The sequence below is a fragment of the Prionailurus bengalensis genome, chromosome C2 (assembly GCF_016509475.1).
Source record: "Prionailurus bengalensis isolate Pbe53 chromosome C2, Fcat_Pben_1.1_paternal_pri, whole genome shotgun sequence".
NCBI classification, from domain to species: domain Eukaryota; kingdom Metazoa; phylum Chordata; class Mammalia; order Carnivora; family Felidae; genus Prionailurus; species Prionailurus bengalensis.
The window spans coordinates 131,227,968-131,245,036 of NC_057350.1; the positions used below are offsets into that span (position 1 = coordinate 131,227,968).

General features: G+C 35.9%; 1 protein-coding gene across 2 annotated transcripts in view; it reads right to left on the reverse strand.

Moving 5' to 3' along the window:
• DNAJC13 (DnaJ heat shock protein family (Hsp40) member C13) overlaps positions 1 to 17,069 on the reverse strand; it is a 125,207-nt gene that overhangs the window by 68,467 nt on the left and 39,671 nt on the right. For both annotated transcript variants that reach the window (XM_043595399.1, XM_043595398.1), the window contains exons 6-17: positions 16,317 to 16,517; positions 13,834 to 14,040; positions 13,647 to 13,742; positions 13,185 to 13,276; positions 8,579 to 8,745; positions 8,395 to 8,474; positions 8,142 to 8,311; positions 7,190 to 7,289; positions 5,322 to 5,429; positions 4,299 to 4,454; positions 3,535 to 3,591; positions 1,387 to 1,508 (exon numbers count right to left, since the gene is read on the reverse strand). In XM_043595399.1, the coding sequence (XP_043451334.1) occupies positions 1,387 to 1,508; positions 3,535 to 3,591; positions 4,299 to 4,454; positions 5,322 to 5,429; positions 7,190 to 7,289; positions 8,142 to 8,311; positions 8,395 to 8,474; positions 8,579 to 8,745; positions 13,185 to 13,276; positions 13,647 to 13,742; positions 13,834 to 14,040; positions 16,317 to 16,517 (1,556 nt within the window). The remainder of the gene's footprint in view (positions 1 to 1,386; positions 1,509 to 3,534; positions 3,592 to 4,298; positions 4,455 to 5,321; positions 5,430 to 7,189; positions 7,290 to 8,141; positions 8,312 to 8,394; positions 8,475 to 8,578; positions 8,746 to 13,184; positions 13,277 to 13,646; positions 13,743 to 13,833; positions 14,041 to 16,316; positions 16,518 to 17,069) is intronic.

The following is a 17,069-nucleotide window of genomic DNA, read 5'->3' on the forward strand; positions in this document are numbered from 1 at the left end:
ATTACACTTATTTTTTCCTTCACTTGCATCGGGTAGGTATCATTATCAGTGATTCCTTAAAGAAGGCTTTAATCAGGGATAAACAGGATAACATTTTATAATAGCAAAGATATAATAAAAAATAAAGTAATGCAAATAACAAGTGGTACCTATATTATAAATTGATAGCTTTTCATTAGTGTAACTGATCACAGTAGGGAATGTAATTGATTAATAAGAGGAACACAAGAAGCAAACATCTAACACAGGGGTTTAATAGAATAAGACATCAAATAGTGTCTATTTTAATGAAAGATGGTATCTAGCATCGCTAAAAAGGCAGTATGCCAAGGAAATAATCTTTTAGATCTTTTTGTCCTCTCAGGCAACATAAAAGACTACTTTTGGGGCTAACATTTATAAGTTGAGGGATGCAGACAGCTTCTTATAATACCAACAGCAGAAAACTACTGGCAAGGCAGCATATCAAAGTATCCAATAACTGAATATAGGTGACAAAAAAGGGAAATTTATGGTATCATAAAGTAAACCTAAGTGAAAATTTATGCTATCATTTAAAAAGTCAAAAAGAACATAATCAAAAACATCTTTTTTTAAACTAATGAATCATGAGTCATAGTATAGTATGCTAAGGTTATCTGAAGAGTCACACATCAGGAATCATAAAGATTAAAAGGGATGGAATTCACATGGCCTGGAATAAATGAATAGGTTTATATGCTTCCTTATATTTAAATGATTATTATAAAAAAAGAATTTGCCAAAGTGGAAACTGTTTAACTCCAACAGATTTAGGATAGGCCTACATTAAGCTGATTAGATAATGTTTTCTTTAAAAAACATTTTTTAATGTTTATTTTTGACAGAGAGAGAGAGAGAGAGAAAGAAACAGACAGACAGACTGTGAGCCAGGGGAGGGGCAGAGAGAGAGGGAGACACAGAATACAAAGGAGAACCGTGAGATCATGACCTGAAGTCAGATGCCTAACTGAAGGAGCCACCCAGGAGCCCCACTGTTTTCTTTGTTCTTAAAGTAGAGTACCTAACCAAAGATATTTACAAATTGACATCATGGCCAGAAAGAAATACAAAGAGAAAAGGCCTGGATATGTGGTTCTAGTTCCATATGCTTCTAGGCACTATTTTTCATATTCTACTCCCTTGACTATGGGCCCTTGACTATGGGTCCCTCCCAAGTTATCCAGGGGCAAGGACAATGATCATCTGGGCACAATCTTTCTATAAGGGAAGGAAAAGGAGAACTAGGTGAATCAAAAGAAAATGAATCATTCATGTAATCCAAATACTTATTCAGTCTGTTTTATGTAATATCTGAATCCATTTTCTAAGCAGCAGTTAATTTACAGCAAATTAAATTTAACCTACCTATTTGTAAGCATCCTCTGATCTGAGCTTATTGTAAACATCGCAGTATGCAAGTGTCGAGGTAAGGCACCTTCACTTAGGGCAAGCTCCTGCATTTTTGTAGCAATTTCTTTGTCACCTTCCTTTGGAAAAAGGGTAAGATGATCCCTAAAGCAGCAATCTAGAACAAGCTATCCTAATTTTATAAAACTAATTTTACATCTCTAAGTAAAATTATACGGTATACAACGTAATAAAAATTTTAAATGCAACTTTACCCAAAAACAACACAGGTGATACAAGTAATTTAAAAAATATTATTTGACTGTGGTGTGAGGTTTTAAATGTTTACAAGTACATTTATCCAATGAATTATGCTTTGCTTAATTTAATATTAAAGTTAGGTTCATTCTCTGAGTATTTATCAGCCAATGAAAGGGAAATGCAACTCAGGGAAATCAGCAATTCCTGGTCTACAAACCAGGCTTGCTTTTATTATTAACAATACATACATTTTCATGGTGAACACAGTTATTTTTTTTTAAAGAATGATTGATAATTGGGGTAGTTCTTTTTATTCTTAGATTTTACTTTGCTTATATGGGCTCATTTTGGCAAGAGAGTATGACAGGACAGGACTATTGATCAAAGATAATCACAGAACTATGAATTAAGTAAGCAGTGTGATATGTAAGACAATCTGTTGAAAAGCATGAATGCTCACAATATTAGTCAAAAAAAGTACAAGTATATAGTACAACTGAGTATGTAGTACGTATACAAATATTCACATAGTGTGAATATATATGTACATGTATCATTCTGACAGCACTATCAATACAAATATATACAGTACATGGTTTGTATATGTACACATATAATTCTGAATACTACAGTCTGAGAGAAAACTTACCAAAATGCTAAGAGTAGTTACCTCAGGATGATAAAAATACAAACTATTTATTTGTTCCTTGAATTTTTTCTATAAATTCCAATGTTTCTTCAAAAATCATATATTGCTTTACAATCAGAAAAAATAACTTAAGATACTTGCCAGGGTTTCAGTGTAAACAAAGAAGGTGTTCTTTACATAGATACCTCCAGCTCCAGTCACTGACTATGAAACGGAAATGTGTAGCTTATATTGAAGCCCTAAGTCGACATTTTGGTTATACATGGCCCTCAATAAGTATTTCTGAATGAATGGCAACATATTGGTGGATGAGGGTCAGGAACACACTTTTGTTTGGTCTCATGGTCTTAACCGTCCTTGACTATTGTCAGCTCTGTGAGAGAAACTTACTTTGGAAACAACCCATTAACTAGAGGAAGAAAATCAGCCTTTATATACCCACTAAAAATGAAAACAATCTTTGATGTATAACACCTATATAGAATTTTTTAACATCTACTTAGTTATACTAATTATGTGCATTTTATTTAGCAACATGTTATATTTATGAGTTACAATCACTGAGAGTTTTTGATAAAAGGGGCACTCTTACATTTTATCCAAACCACTACTATGACGACAAAAAAGTAAGAATTCAAAGCCACTTATACTGATGTTATTGTAAACATCAGTATGCAAGTTGATATTCATAGCCATGATTTTGTTTACTAAAAAACACAGAAAGCTAAAGAAATTATCTTGGGGAAACAGTATCTTGTGTCTGTCCAATAACATATACTAATCTCTAGAGCTCACTTACAAATGCACTTTAGCCTGAGGAACTTATTTTTGTTACCATTCTTATTTAACACCACTCTGCTATGAACTAACTCCATTAACAGATTTCCATGTAACCTCAGTACCTAAAGATTTCAGTAGCATCAATACCATCATCTCCCATGCCCCCCAAAAAAAGAGCAAGAGAGGAAGAATGCTAACTTTTAATTCTCTTAAACAAACACAACACAAATAATATAGGAACAAGAAAGATTTATTTGCCCTAAACCCACTTACCTCAGAACTTTCAAACTCTTAGTTTAATATTGAGGATTGTTTCTGTAGTTTAAAACTAACTTCTGAATAAAGATTTAAAATTACTTTTCTTACCCAGAAAAAGTGCATGTTTCCCATAACAGGCTGAAAGGTAATTTTGTCAGCTTCAATGAAAACAGCCAATCAACATTAAAGTAAGTTTCAAATTTCCAAGCTGTTCTCACCTCTATTATTGCCTTCATAACCAATCCAGCTCCCTTGATAATTGCCATGGAAGGATGCTTTAACATGGGGAGAAAAAAGAATCACAGAATGAAAGAATTTCATCCCAACATGGCTAGCTGTTGCTTTTAAGGAGGATGTACAATTTTATTCAAGGTATAAGTCATAAAATTAGTAAAGGATACATCTGAAAGTCAGATCACAGTTTGGTTAAAAATTTTAGGTATCCTTACAACATAGCTTTAAAGAAAATCAAAGCATCAGCAGGAAATAGCTGGTACTTATTTGAATAATTATACTTATTTGAATAAATATCAAATGCAATGATACACACTGACATTATACAAATATGAAATAAAAATTTAAGTACATAGAAACACATCACATATATGTAATACTGTAATATTATATGAAATAACAATGTTTTCAGCTATTTATGAACAGCTCTACTAAAACTCATCCTATTATTTGGTAATTTATAAAGAAAAGGGTACTCTGGGCCTATCATAGAAAAAAATGCACTTCTCACTCCTGAGATGGAGAAGATGGGCAACAGGGTCAAAACAGTGGTCAAAAGCCATTGATAGAGCTCTACATCAAACACCAAGAAATCTGTAGAATTTAAATATCCTTAATAGGGTAACATACTAGGCTGTGTTTGCTTATCAACATGATTACAGAAGCACACATCCATTATTTTAAAACCAAACTCTAAGTGGTTCTCTTACAGTAGCTGTTAGCTGATAAAGAAGATAAACTCTCTCACCTGAAAGAGTTTGAAGAGGGTTCTTCCATTGGATGCTACCATCTCTAAGAGCATATCAAACTGCTGTCCTTCTGTTGTCTCACTATATGGAGCACAGAGGGCAAAAGTAAGGAAGTCCAAGAGTGAACTAATAACTAGGGCACCAGTCCCATGATCCTGAAACAAGTAACATATTACCATGACTTACGGCAGAATTTCAAGCAAAACAGTAGTAACATGCTTCTGCTAGTCTATATGTTAAAAGTATTCCTCAACATGAGATTTAAAGTTTGACTAAGGAGTATTTGTTTTACTAATGCAATAAATCCACCGCTTACCATATTTCAAAAGGAAAATAATTAAAACTTGGTCAAATTTCAACAGAATAACCAAGACTCCTCAAACACGTATAATGAAGGTTAACATGTATAGAATTCATATAAAAAGTAATCTTTGACAAAACTTATAAAACTCTGAAAATTTGTTCCTTCGAAATGTTACAGACTGCCCATCTCCAAAACTGTTACCAGTGACTGAAGAATAAGGATGTCACTAATTTTTAAGAGCAGCTTATTTCATAATGACATTATTAAAGAACAACAAAAAAAACCCTGGAATATCACTGCAAAAATCTAAAGTCTTTCCAAGTTACTCTTTTAGGATGAATGGATGCAGTCCTAAAACAGAGTATTTTACTATTAGTGAGTAACCAAGCTGACCAAACTGTGTATGACGAACTGACCAAAGCTGGGAGCTCCAATTAAATAAAATCTGTCTAGGTCACCTGGGTGGCTGAATCAGTTAAGCGTACGACTCTTGATTTGGCTCAGGTCATGATCTCACGGTTCATGGGTTCAAGCCCCCTGCTTGGGATCCTCTCTCTCTCTCCCTCTCTGCCACTCCCATGCATGCACTCGCTCTCCCTCTCTCTCAAAATAAAAAAAATTAAAAAAAAAAAACAAAAAACTGTCCAAACTGCACTTCTGGAATACCTTTCAATAAGGTATGGTATTTCTCATTAAGACAAATTTAATTACAACTTACCACATGGGAATTAAATTTCTCCAGTAAGTTTTCCAGAAACTTCTTTGAAGAGAGAAGAGAAGCTTTGTTCAGCTGTTCTTGCCTTAAGTCATAGTCATCATGCATGGGCTATTGATTAAAAACAGTGATAATTCATGAGCAACCCCATATGCCAGCATCACACGGAAGTCATTTATAGACAGTATTCATTAAATACTAAAAAAAATTAAAAACCATAGCCTTTAAGGTTGAAGGCAGAAAGGAAACTCGTGATAAGACAAACAGGCAAAAGTGATGATTTCCCCCAGGGTCTGATGAGGCTTTGCAGATAATGAATCCGAGTATCTGTAGCGAGTACTATATAAGGCACTCTCTCAAAAGTCCAGGTCTACTCCTTAAAGGCATATGACATCCATTTCTTCTCCCCCAATTTTATAATTTAAATTTGAAATGGTAAAACTTAGCATTTATTTACCTATATTTTTAAACAGCATTTAAAAGCAGGTACTAAATGAGCAGCAAATACTTCTTTGTCCCTTTGACTGGTGGAATAAAGGAGAATGGAAAACGGATTCTAACATGAGGGTTAGGAGTAAAGATCCAATCCTAACTTTGCTACTGACTACAGCTGACCTTACGCAAGGTTAATTGCTGTAACTCCAAGTTTCCCTTTCCTCAGCCATCAAGTAGGATTAATGGCACTCAGCTCACAGGACTACTATGAAGCTTAAATGAGATAATTTATGTAAGATACACAGCCAAAACCTAATATGTAATGAAGGCTCAAGGTGTTTCACACTACCACAGTTTATTTTCTAGGTATCCCACTAACTCTTTTAATGGAGTTATCTGGAGTAGTAAAGATAGTAAAATTCACTTTGGAGAATAAATGTAAGACTTTATGTAAGTGATTACTTAGGTTTATTCTATACCACTGAGCTTGCCTACAGCACTTTATATGAAACATACAAGTCCCACTGCTATATACAACATTGAAGTTAATCAGGAACCTCAAGTTACACTGAACAATTCATTGCTTCTCCTCCCAAAGAAACCGTCACCAAGTTAGACCTTTGCGCCCAGCCTTCAAATGTGCCTTCTTTAGCCCCAATCTACTCCATCTTATTTCTTACATATTTAGTCTGCCTCTAACCTTACCTCTAATACAGTCTCCACATACCATCAATCAGCTTTCAGAGGTCCAAACCTAATGTTATACTCCCCTGCTGAAAAACCTTTCAGGTTGTTCCTTACTAAAGAATATAAATCTAGCTTCTTTGATATAAAAGGCTTTTTGATAACTGTCTCTGCAATACATCTCTAACTTTAACTCCTAATCCCACACACTTCCATACATGCTTTATGACCCAGCCATTTCAATTATGTGCTTCATCCTAAACATGCCTTTGTATATGCTATCCCGTTTCTCAGGAAAGCCGCTCACAGAGGGAAAATACCTGTCTATCCTTTAAGATTGAGTTCAAGTGTAACACCTTCCAGAAAGATTGGCCTAGAATCTTTTATGTTTTCCTCACCACAAAACCAAAACTGAGTGCTGCTTTTTAGGGATCAGGTAACCTCTACTACTGTAGACTATACATAGAAGCTTACCTTACTAGACTGTTAGCCATTTCAAGAAAGGAAGGAATTCTATTTCTAGTAGATAGCACAGTGCCAGTTTATAAGATATGTTAAAAAAAACCAAAAAAAAAAAAAAACCACACACACACACAAAACCCACAAAAAAAAAATCACATTTATTTGAATAAATAAAGGGCTATGAGAACAATCTAGGAAATCTAGGTTTGTGGAAATTTAAACCATCAATCAACTTAAGAAAAACCAGTAAAATGACATTAAGTAGATGGATTTTAAAAAATACTACTTACACACATGAGGGCACAGAGCATATCAACAGCTGCATGGATTACTCCATTGTTGCTCCTCTTGAGTGCTTTTACTACCTTCACTCCTAGACGTTCCCGAAACCTTGTGGAACAACAACAACAAAAACTCCCAAGCATATAATAGCAATATCAGAGCATTATTTTATCATTAAAATGTGACATAATAAGTCTTTGTAAGTTTCTATTGCATTCAGCAAGTACATATTTTGAGAGAGAAAGAGAGAGAGTGGGGAAGGGGCAGGGAGAGTATCCCAAGCAGGCTCTGTGATGTTAGCACAGAGCCTGATGCAGGGATTGATCCCACTAACCATGAAATCATGACCTGAGCCAAGCTCAAGAGTCAGATGCTCAACCAACTGAGCCACCCAGGCACCCCAGCAAGTATATATTTATTTTTTTAAGTTTATTTATTTATTTTGAGAGAGAGTGTGAGCGGGGGAGGGGCAGAGAGAGCGGGAGAGAGAGAATCTCAAGTAGGCTCTGCACTGTCAGCACATAGTCCGATGCAGGGCTTAAACTCACAAACCACCAGATCAAGGCCTGAGCCTAAATCAAGAGTTGGATGCTTAACCAGCTAAACCACCCAGGTGCCCTAAATACTTATTTTAAATTCCACTTCCAGAACACATCCACTCCCGTAAGTTTTGTTCTTTGCAGGGGGAAGATTTTTTGTTTTAACTAATTAAAACTAAAATGGATTTCACTTCCTGTTCAAATTCACTAAAATAAGAGTCAGTAATATTACAGGTATGTATGAGGACAATATCCACCCCCTTTAGTACCACTCCCCTTTCCTTTTTAATTTCTTATGATTAAAAACTCCCCTATCATCATATGAAAAAGTTTCAGGTTTAGACAGATATAAAGACACAAACTTGATCATTTGCTATTTTGACTTGTCCGTATACTCTATAAGAAGTTCAAAGCAACTTACTTTGGAAGCTGAGTGAAGGCCAGAAAACCAGCTTTGGAAGCTACAAGCCTCCTCACAGCCTGGAACTGACTCTCAAGTTCTGCATTTGAAGCAACAACATCTCCCTCTTGAGACAATAATGCTGTTATGGCATTATTGATCAGTTTTTCTTTGTTTTCTGAGAAGAGACCCTAGGTAAAGGAAGAATGTTTCAAAAAAGTTTCCATACCAAAAGTTAGGGACTATGAACAAATTAAAATACAATTCATCTTACATCCTGTGTTACTGCATGCAGAACTCCACTATATGAAATATTAGCGTTGAACCTGAATACAGCATCTGCAAAGTTGCCATCTGTAAGATGAAAAGGTTCAAAAAGATTTAGAGGTTTGCATTCTTAACTTTTAAATTATTAAGCAGATGGATGGAAATGCAATTACACTTAAATCAATACTTACTTGGAGGTGTGGCCAAAAATCTGAGATGAAGGCTCTCTACTTCCTCATCGACAGGCATGCTGAGTAACCCCCATCGCTGACCTTTATGAGTTGGTGTCATTTTTACACAAACATCTCTGTTACCAGAGGCTCTTACTCCATCCAGCAAACTTGCTAATAAGGAATCTCTAAGCAAGGTAAAAAATAAAAAGATTTTAGGACTGATAATTAAGGGGAATTTTGACTCAGAACACAGCATAGGCCCTTCAGCAGGTAACCTGTTCAGGGAGGGCACTCAAGTAGAAGAAGAAGCACGAAAGAAACGGGGCTTTACAAAAGAGCCTAGAGTGCCAGTGCTAGCTCTGCACTTTGCGGTCACATACCTTGTACAAGTTACTAAAGCGCTGTAAATGTAACATTTTTGTTCTGTTTTAAGATTTTTAAAAACAGTTTCACTGAGATACAACTTACAAATCAAAAATTCACCCAATTAAAATGTACAGTTTAAGAATTCTTAGTAAAGGGCACCTGGGTGGCTCAGTCGTTAAGCACCTGACTTTGGCTCAGGTCATGATCTCACAGTTCATGAGTTCAAGACCCACATCAGGTGAGCTCAAGCCCATTCTAAGTGAGTAAAGCCCCACTTTGGGTAAAACAGGAGTCCTGCTTTGAGTAAAACACAAGCCACACTTCTCTCTCTCTCTCTGTCCCTTGTGGGGTTCTCTTTCTCTGCCCCTTGCTCACTTGTGCCCTTTCTCTCAAAATAAATAAACAAATAAATAAAATCTTAGCAAGTTTTTTCAATTGTGCAACTATCCATCTGTGGCATACTTCCATCACCCCAAAAAGTTTTCATGTACCCATCTGCAAAAGACTCCTCAGCATCAGGCAACTCCTTATTTTCTATCTCTGTAGTTTTGACTTTTCAAATAACTTCATCAAGAGAATGAAAAGGAAAGCCACAGGCTGGGAAAAAATATTTATAAAAGCCCTATCTGATAAAGGTCCATTATCCAAAATATACAAAGACCTCTTAAAAGTCAACAATAAGACCAAGAACTCAATTAAAAAATGATCCAAAGTCCTTAACAGACACGTACCCCACCAAAAACAACACACAGATGGAAAATAAACATATGAAAAGATACTCAACACATATTTCATCAGGGAAATGCAAACTCAAACAGCGAGATACCACCAGGCACTTACTAGAATGGCCAAAACTGAACACTGACAATACCAAATGCTGGTGAGGATACGGAGCAACAGGAACTCTCATTCACTGCTGATTGGAATATAAAATTCACAGCCACTTTTGAAAGACAGTTTGGCAGTTTCTTACAAAACTCAACATCCTCTTACCCTATGATGCAGTGATCATACTCCTTAGTATTTACACAAAGGATGAAAACTTACGTCCACACAAAACCAGCACTCGGATTTTTACAACAGCTTTAATGGAAGCAACAAGAGGTCCTTCAGTAAGCAAATGGATAAATAAACCATGGTATGTCCAGACAATGGATTAAGTGTTAAAAAGAAATGAGCTATCCAGGAATGAAAAGACATGGAGAAAATGAAAGAAGCCAATCTGAAAAGGCTACATACTGCACAATTCCAACTATGACACTATGGAAAAAGCAAAACTTCGGAGACAGTAATACGATGAGTGGCTGTCAAGGTTTAGGAGGGAGGGAGAGATGAAATTAGTGGAGCATTAGGGATTAGGATTTCCTCATCCAAAGTATTTTTACTGCTAGAGAGGATCTGTGGACATTTTTAGGGTGGTGAAAAGTCTGTATGATACTATAACAGTAGATAAATGTCATTATACATTTGTTCCAATTATACAATTGTAGGTTAGTCAATTTTAACGTATGTATCTTTCTGGTAGGGGATGCTGGTAATGGGGGAGGCTCTGCCAGGAAGTATATGAGAAATCTCTGTACCTTCTGCTCAATTTTGCTATAAACCTCAAAGTGCTCTAAAAAATAGTCTCTTAAAAATGCAAATAAACAGAATAATATGTAGTCTTATGTGTCTTGCTTATTTTACATAAATTTTCAAGGTTCAGTCCTTTCTATTGATGAATAGTTTTTCACCATGTGGATACTCAACATGTTTGCCTATTCATTCACCAGGTAATATATATATCAATTGTTTCTAGTCTTAGCTGTTAGGAGTAATGTTATTGTAAACATTCACATACAAGTTTTTATGCAGGCATATGTTTTCATTTCTCTTGAGGTAGACACCTAAGAATAGAATCATTGGGTCATATGATAACTTTATGTTTAAGAAATTGCCAAACTATTTTTCAAAAGTTTATGACTTTATGTTCTCCCACCAGCAATGTAGGAGAATCCACATGCTTGCCAACAATCGGCATTGCCAGTTTTTTCGATATTACCCATTTTACTGTATATGTAGTGGTTTTACTTTTCCTTAATGAATCACGGTCTTTTTATGTGTTTATTTACCATTCACATATTTTCCCTGGTGAGATGTCTATCTGAATATTTTGCCTACTTATTTTTTGGGTTTTTAATTTTTTTACTATTGAGTTAAAAGAGTTCTTTATATATTCTAAAAGCAAGTCTTTTACTACCTATATGTGTTTTCCAAATATATTCTTGCTGTGGCTTGTCTTGTCCTTTTCTTAATGGGGTCAAAGTTTTAAATTTTAACAAAGTCTAATTAATCAGACTTTCATGAATTATGTATTTGGAACTATATCTAAAAACCTTTTCCTAGAGCACCTGGATGGTTCAGTTGGTTAAGCGTCAGACTCTTGGTTTCAGCTCAGGTCATGATCTCATGATTCGTAAGACTGAGACCTGTATTGGGCTCTGTGCTGACAGCATGGAGCCTGGTTGGGATTTTCTCTCTCATCTCTCTGTGCCCCTCCCCCATTTGCATGCACTTGCACTTACGCCCTCTCACTCTCAAAGTAAACATTTAGAAAGAACAGAAAGAAAGAAACCTTGTCCTAATCCAAAGTCACAAAGAAACTGTTTTACTTTTTGCATATAAACTTGATTGGGAATAATGGCATCTTCTTCCTAGGGATCAAGATCAAACAATGTATGTACATAAAGCACATGACAAACTGTAACTGTTGAGATCCCTCCCGTGATTAGAACATGTGCAGTTTCCCCCCCCCCCCCCCCAGAAGTTCTCTTCCTTGAATTCAGGACAGGAAAAAATACCACCTTTTTGCTTAAAATGTCATTTTTGTTGAACTTAGATCAAAAGCTTTCCAAGGTAAGAAAGAGTTACTGGTCATACTACAGGAAGTGACAGGACTTCAATAAGGCTGCATTCTGAACAGTGGCAAAATGTGCCAGAACCATTTCAACTATGCTTTAAAAACAGATTCGGTCTCAATCTTTTTAAACAGCACAGAAGAACTGCCTGGAATGTAAAAGCTGCCAATACCATGACAATGGCTTAGTATATGAAGAGAGTTCTAGTCATTCACAGGATAGCATTCAAGTTCTTTACCTCACAGGAGTTGATGAGCTATAGCATCTCACAGGTTTTCATATCAACAGCCAAGTCACAGTGATATAAAATTAATCAGGCTCATTCCACTGGAAAATTAGTAACCAGACTAATGAAACTAACTTATAAAAACCTAACTTAAAAGTATATCTAAAGTAACTTGCTGCTGTTATTCAAACAAGTTAACAATGAAAAGTGAAAGGTGCTATTTTAAAATGATTTAAAAGCATAAGTTACAGAAACACACCTTATTTTCATCATTTCATTTAAAATCAAATCACCATTTTTATTTTTTAGAAATTTGAAAACGGGATCTTTATTTTTTTAACATTTATTCATTTTTGAGAGATGAAGAGAGACAGAGAATGAGTGGGGGAGGGGCAGAGAGAGAGGGAGACAGAGAATCTGAAACAGGCTCCAGGCTCTAAGCTGTCAGCACAGAGCCCAACGTGGGGCTTGAACTCACGAACCATGAGATCATGACCTGAGCCAAAGTCAGACACTTAACCGACTGAGCCACCCAGGCACCCCAGTGAATAGTCATTTTATTTTTTATTTTTATTATTTTTTTTTCAATATATGAAATTGTCAAATTGGTTTCCATACAACACCCAGTGCTCATCCCAAAAGGTGCCCTCCTCAATACCCATCACCCACCCTCCCCTTCCTCCCACCCCCCATCAACCCTCAGTTTGTTCTCAGTTTTTAACAGTCTCTTAGCTTTGGCTTTCTCCCACTCTGACCTTTTTTTTTTTTTTTTCCTTCCCCTCCCCCATGGGTTTCTGTTAAGTTTCTCAGGCTCCACATAAGAGTGAAAACATATGGTATCCGTCTTTCTCTGTATGGCTTATTTCACTTAGCATCACACTCTCCAGTTCCATCCACGTTGCTACAAAGGGCCATATTTCATTCTTTCTCATTGCCACATAGTACTCCATTGTGTATATAAACCACAATTTCTTTATCGTGAATGGTCATTTTAAATCTGCACCAAAATAATGCTGCCTTTCCTAAGTTATAGGATTTTAAAGATCTAGATCATAACTTTGTTTTTCCTTTGATGGAACATTGTGCCTTGCACATACCAGGATATTAAAAGCTGGATGAATTAAAAAAAAAATACCTCTCTGTTGAAGAATATTTCCGTATTTGCCCTTTTATAAATTCAATGGTAAAAAGTTGTGGATTTTCTGAATCACAAACCAATGCAAATACCTAGTGAAAACAAAAAACAAGTTCAACAAATGGTATTTAGTTTTATGACATTTCCTTAGAACTACAGACTACCCTTTTAGCTTACAAAAGTCAGTATTTAAAAATTGTTTACAGGATCAGAATTTAAGAGCTGCTTAAAAGTCTCAAATTGTCATACCATTACTGAATAAAAAGTTTCATTTGTTGTACACTTGGAAAACAAATTTTGTAACAGTCACTGTTCTAAGTACAATAAATATAATAATGTGAAGAATTAAATAGATTCTCCTTATTTTCCATTTGTTGGGACATGAAAAATTACTAAAATAGAATATTATCCTATATCATCAACAGGAATAAACCTCATTAAAGCTAATAATGTCAAACTTACTTCTCCTAAAGGCTTCAAAGTTGCAATATTGTATGTCGCTGGATCACGTTCTACTAAACATGTTTCTGTAAGCGCTAGAACTCGTTTTACAGGCTCCTTCAAACAAAATTTAAACATATTAAAAAGTTATTAAAAAAATACGTCAAAATAAGATGAACAAATTATCATTTTTAATATAGAGTCTTACCGAATGTCTAGGTGATATTTTTTGGACTATAAACTCTGCTAACGATGTGATGGATTCATCAGTGCTGTATTTTCCAAAGCGAAGATTCAAATACTGCTCAAATTCTAAAGGTTCTTTTCTGATGCGCAATGAAATACCTATGTAGTTGCCAGCATGATCTATTGCACTTTTGATAATTTCTTCTCTTTGCTCTGAAGCAAATAAATGCTGCACAGATTTTAAAATTTGAAAAGTCAGGATTGAAACAACTAAAATGTGACCATTTTGAATCAATTCACAAGAAAGAGACTGAAGTAGCAATTCTAAAGAAAAAAAAAAAGATAGTGGATCTTATCAAAGGTAAATAAGCAGTGTGTTATATTTGAACCACTAAATTAAAATCCCAAAGTCTGGGATATAGAACCTTGCAAATAACTAACTGAATGGAAATTATTTCATAACTTCTCAGGGTCTGGTTCCCATCATCATGTGGAAAACAGAATGCTGGGGCTTCCCAAAGTGGTCCCAGGGACCCCAGCCAAGTCCAGTAGGGGTAGTGGGTACTACGTGGGTAGGATTCCCAGTTTCAACGAAAGTAGCTCTGATTTAATGTTTTTATATAGTGGGCTTTCTTGCAAGATCACCTTGAGGAATGTTTATGTTTACAAGTCATTGGCTGATGGATATTACACATCAACCTCCAAGAGTGTACTTTACAAAGGTAAGGATAAGGTACTGCTATCTGCATTTGAGTCCTGGAAGCCAAAAATGCTAAATGGGCTGCAAAGGACAGGGCAGGAGAGTGCCATGCAATAATAAGAACTGTCCTGTCCATATGCCAATACCTCCCCTGCTGGCTGAGTAACACTGATTGAGATCACGTTTTAAAACCTGATTTTAGGGGCACCTGGTTGGCTCAGTCGGTTGAGTGGGCAACTCTTGATCTCAGGGTTGTGAGTTCAAGTCCCACACTGGGTGCAGAGATTACTTAAAATAAACAAACAAAATCTTAAAACCTGATTTTATTCCCAGCTGCTTATAACAGTTGCTATATACGCAGAAGGTACCAGATAAAGGTTTGCTAAATGAATCTGTCATGGTATCATATTTGCAGTGAATTGACTCATTTTAGCTAGCATCTTTTAAAAGGCACAGTATGCTTAGAAAATGGATGATTAAAATTAAAACTACTTGATGCCATGAAAGCAATAAAAACTGTTGGTAACTGAGGAGTATCAGATAATTCTCATCCTTAATGTTTACCTCAGGCACTGTAAGGCTTAGTTGAATTACTGTGATATAGTTGTCCCATTAAGGTCTGCAAGGCTACACTCCTGTAATTAGGTATGGTTTCCACCAAGGGGTTAATCATTACAAATTTCCACTGCCCATGGAAGAGATAAGATAAGCCTTTGGATGGCACTTCAACAACAGGCTTTAGGCTGCTCTAGGGTAGGGAAGGAACCTAATTTTCTCTTTGGGCCTAGATCTTTTGGGTCTAGACTCAAAGGTAACAAAATGTCTAGATATGTGTTCCTAGAGGAGGGACACCAGAATTGTACCCATGACCCAGGCAAAGGTGAAATCCAAGAGGGAAAAAGGCCTCTAACTCCATATTTTGTAAATCAAATAGTTCAGCACCCCTCCCCCATCATCATTCCCTTCTGCTACCCTATCCTCCTGTGTTATCGAAAAGTTCCAGGCTTGCCCTGGCTCTACTACCAAGAGAAGGATAATTTATCCATAGAACACTAAATCATAAAGTAGCGGTTCCCAGGCCACTAAGATATCTACAGAAATTAAAATTCTCAAGAGAAAGGAAACTTGAGAGTAAGCTCAACTGAGCCTTTCCTTGTGGAAACTCTCCAGTGCTCATCTTGAAGAGGTGAGATTTCATTAAGGAAGGCAAAATGTTTCTTATAAAAAAAGATGGTCATCATTTAAAGTTCAGCTTCTATTACCAATTAACAAATGGTCTGAGCATCTTAAGTGGCTTTTGCTATACCTCACAATTCACATATAATTCAGAATTTCAAGATAAAAACATTCAATGAACTCCAAATTTGAAGTTTCAATGAATACTCAGACTTCAGATTACAAACAGCTGGGGAAAGGAGGAAAGACTATAAAAATAAAAGATCTTAAATTACTTTTTCAAAGAAAGCTTAGAATCTTTCAGTTAAGACACTGATATAATGAAAATAACAACTGTAACCCCCATTTACTGAATACTAAGACACATATTATGCTAAGCATTTCACATAAATTATCTCATAGAACCCTAAAACAAAAACCTATGACATACATACTACTCTTGTCACTTTAGAGAGCTCCACGTTGAGATTCAAGCTCAGGTCTCTTTGATAACAAAGCACGTACTCTTTAATACCATACTTCCTTCCACAAGACACATGTGAAATGTGAAATAGAAGTGTAAAAAAAACCCCGCTTTCCTTCAAATGGTTATGTCTCTTTTTAAATGACTTTTTAAAAATACTACTTACCAATCTACTAAATCCTCCATAAAGTATACAAAATCCCCCTTGATAATCGGAGAGATCTACAAAGCCTTCAATATTTCTATAGTCATAGGAACAGAGGACTTTGTTGGTTGCAGGATTAATTTGGTCAAAGCCTCCAGGAGTGACTTCTAAAACAACAGGTTTTCTTGTATCACTCCAGTGGTGCTTATAGCAGTTATACCTCTAGAGAGACAAACAGTATTACTTTTAGGTTCATATTTAAGCTTACCATTAAATAAAATCACATTTAATCTATCAGTCACTGCTAAAACAACCAGAAATCCAAATATTATATTTACAGCTACTATCCAATCGGTTTTGTTTATTGAGAGTGAGAGCCAGTGTGTGAGCAGGAGTGGGGGCGGGGGCGGGGGCGGGAGAGAATGAATGAATATATCTTAAGTAGGCTCCACACTCAGCTCAGAGCCCTACTTGGGGCTTGATCCATGAACTGTTAGATCATGACCTGAGGCGAAAAGAAGAGTCGGACACTCAACCGACTCAGACACCCAGGCGCCCCTACTAGTCAAATTGTTAAACATATTAATTTTAACTATTTGGAGGTTTGTATTTAAGTAAGAATGTTCACTCAAACTGAAGAAACTATGTCCTTTTTTTAAATTAACAAAAGTTCGGGTTACAATATTTTGTGAAACAATTTTAAGTCAGTCTTATGCAAATCTATTTTTTAAAAAAAGGAAATCCTAAAAGAATACTCTGAAATTTTTGCCGGGG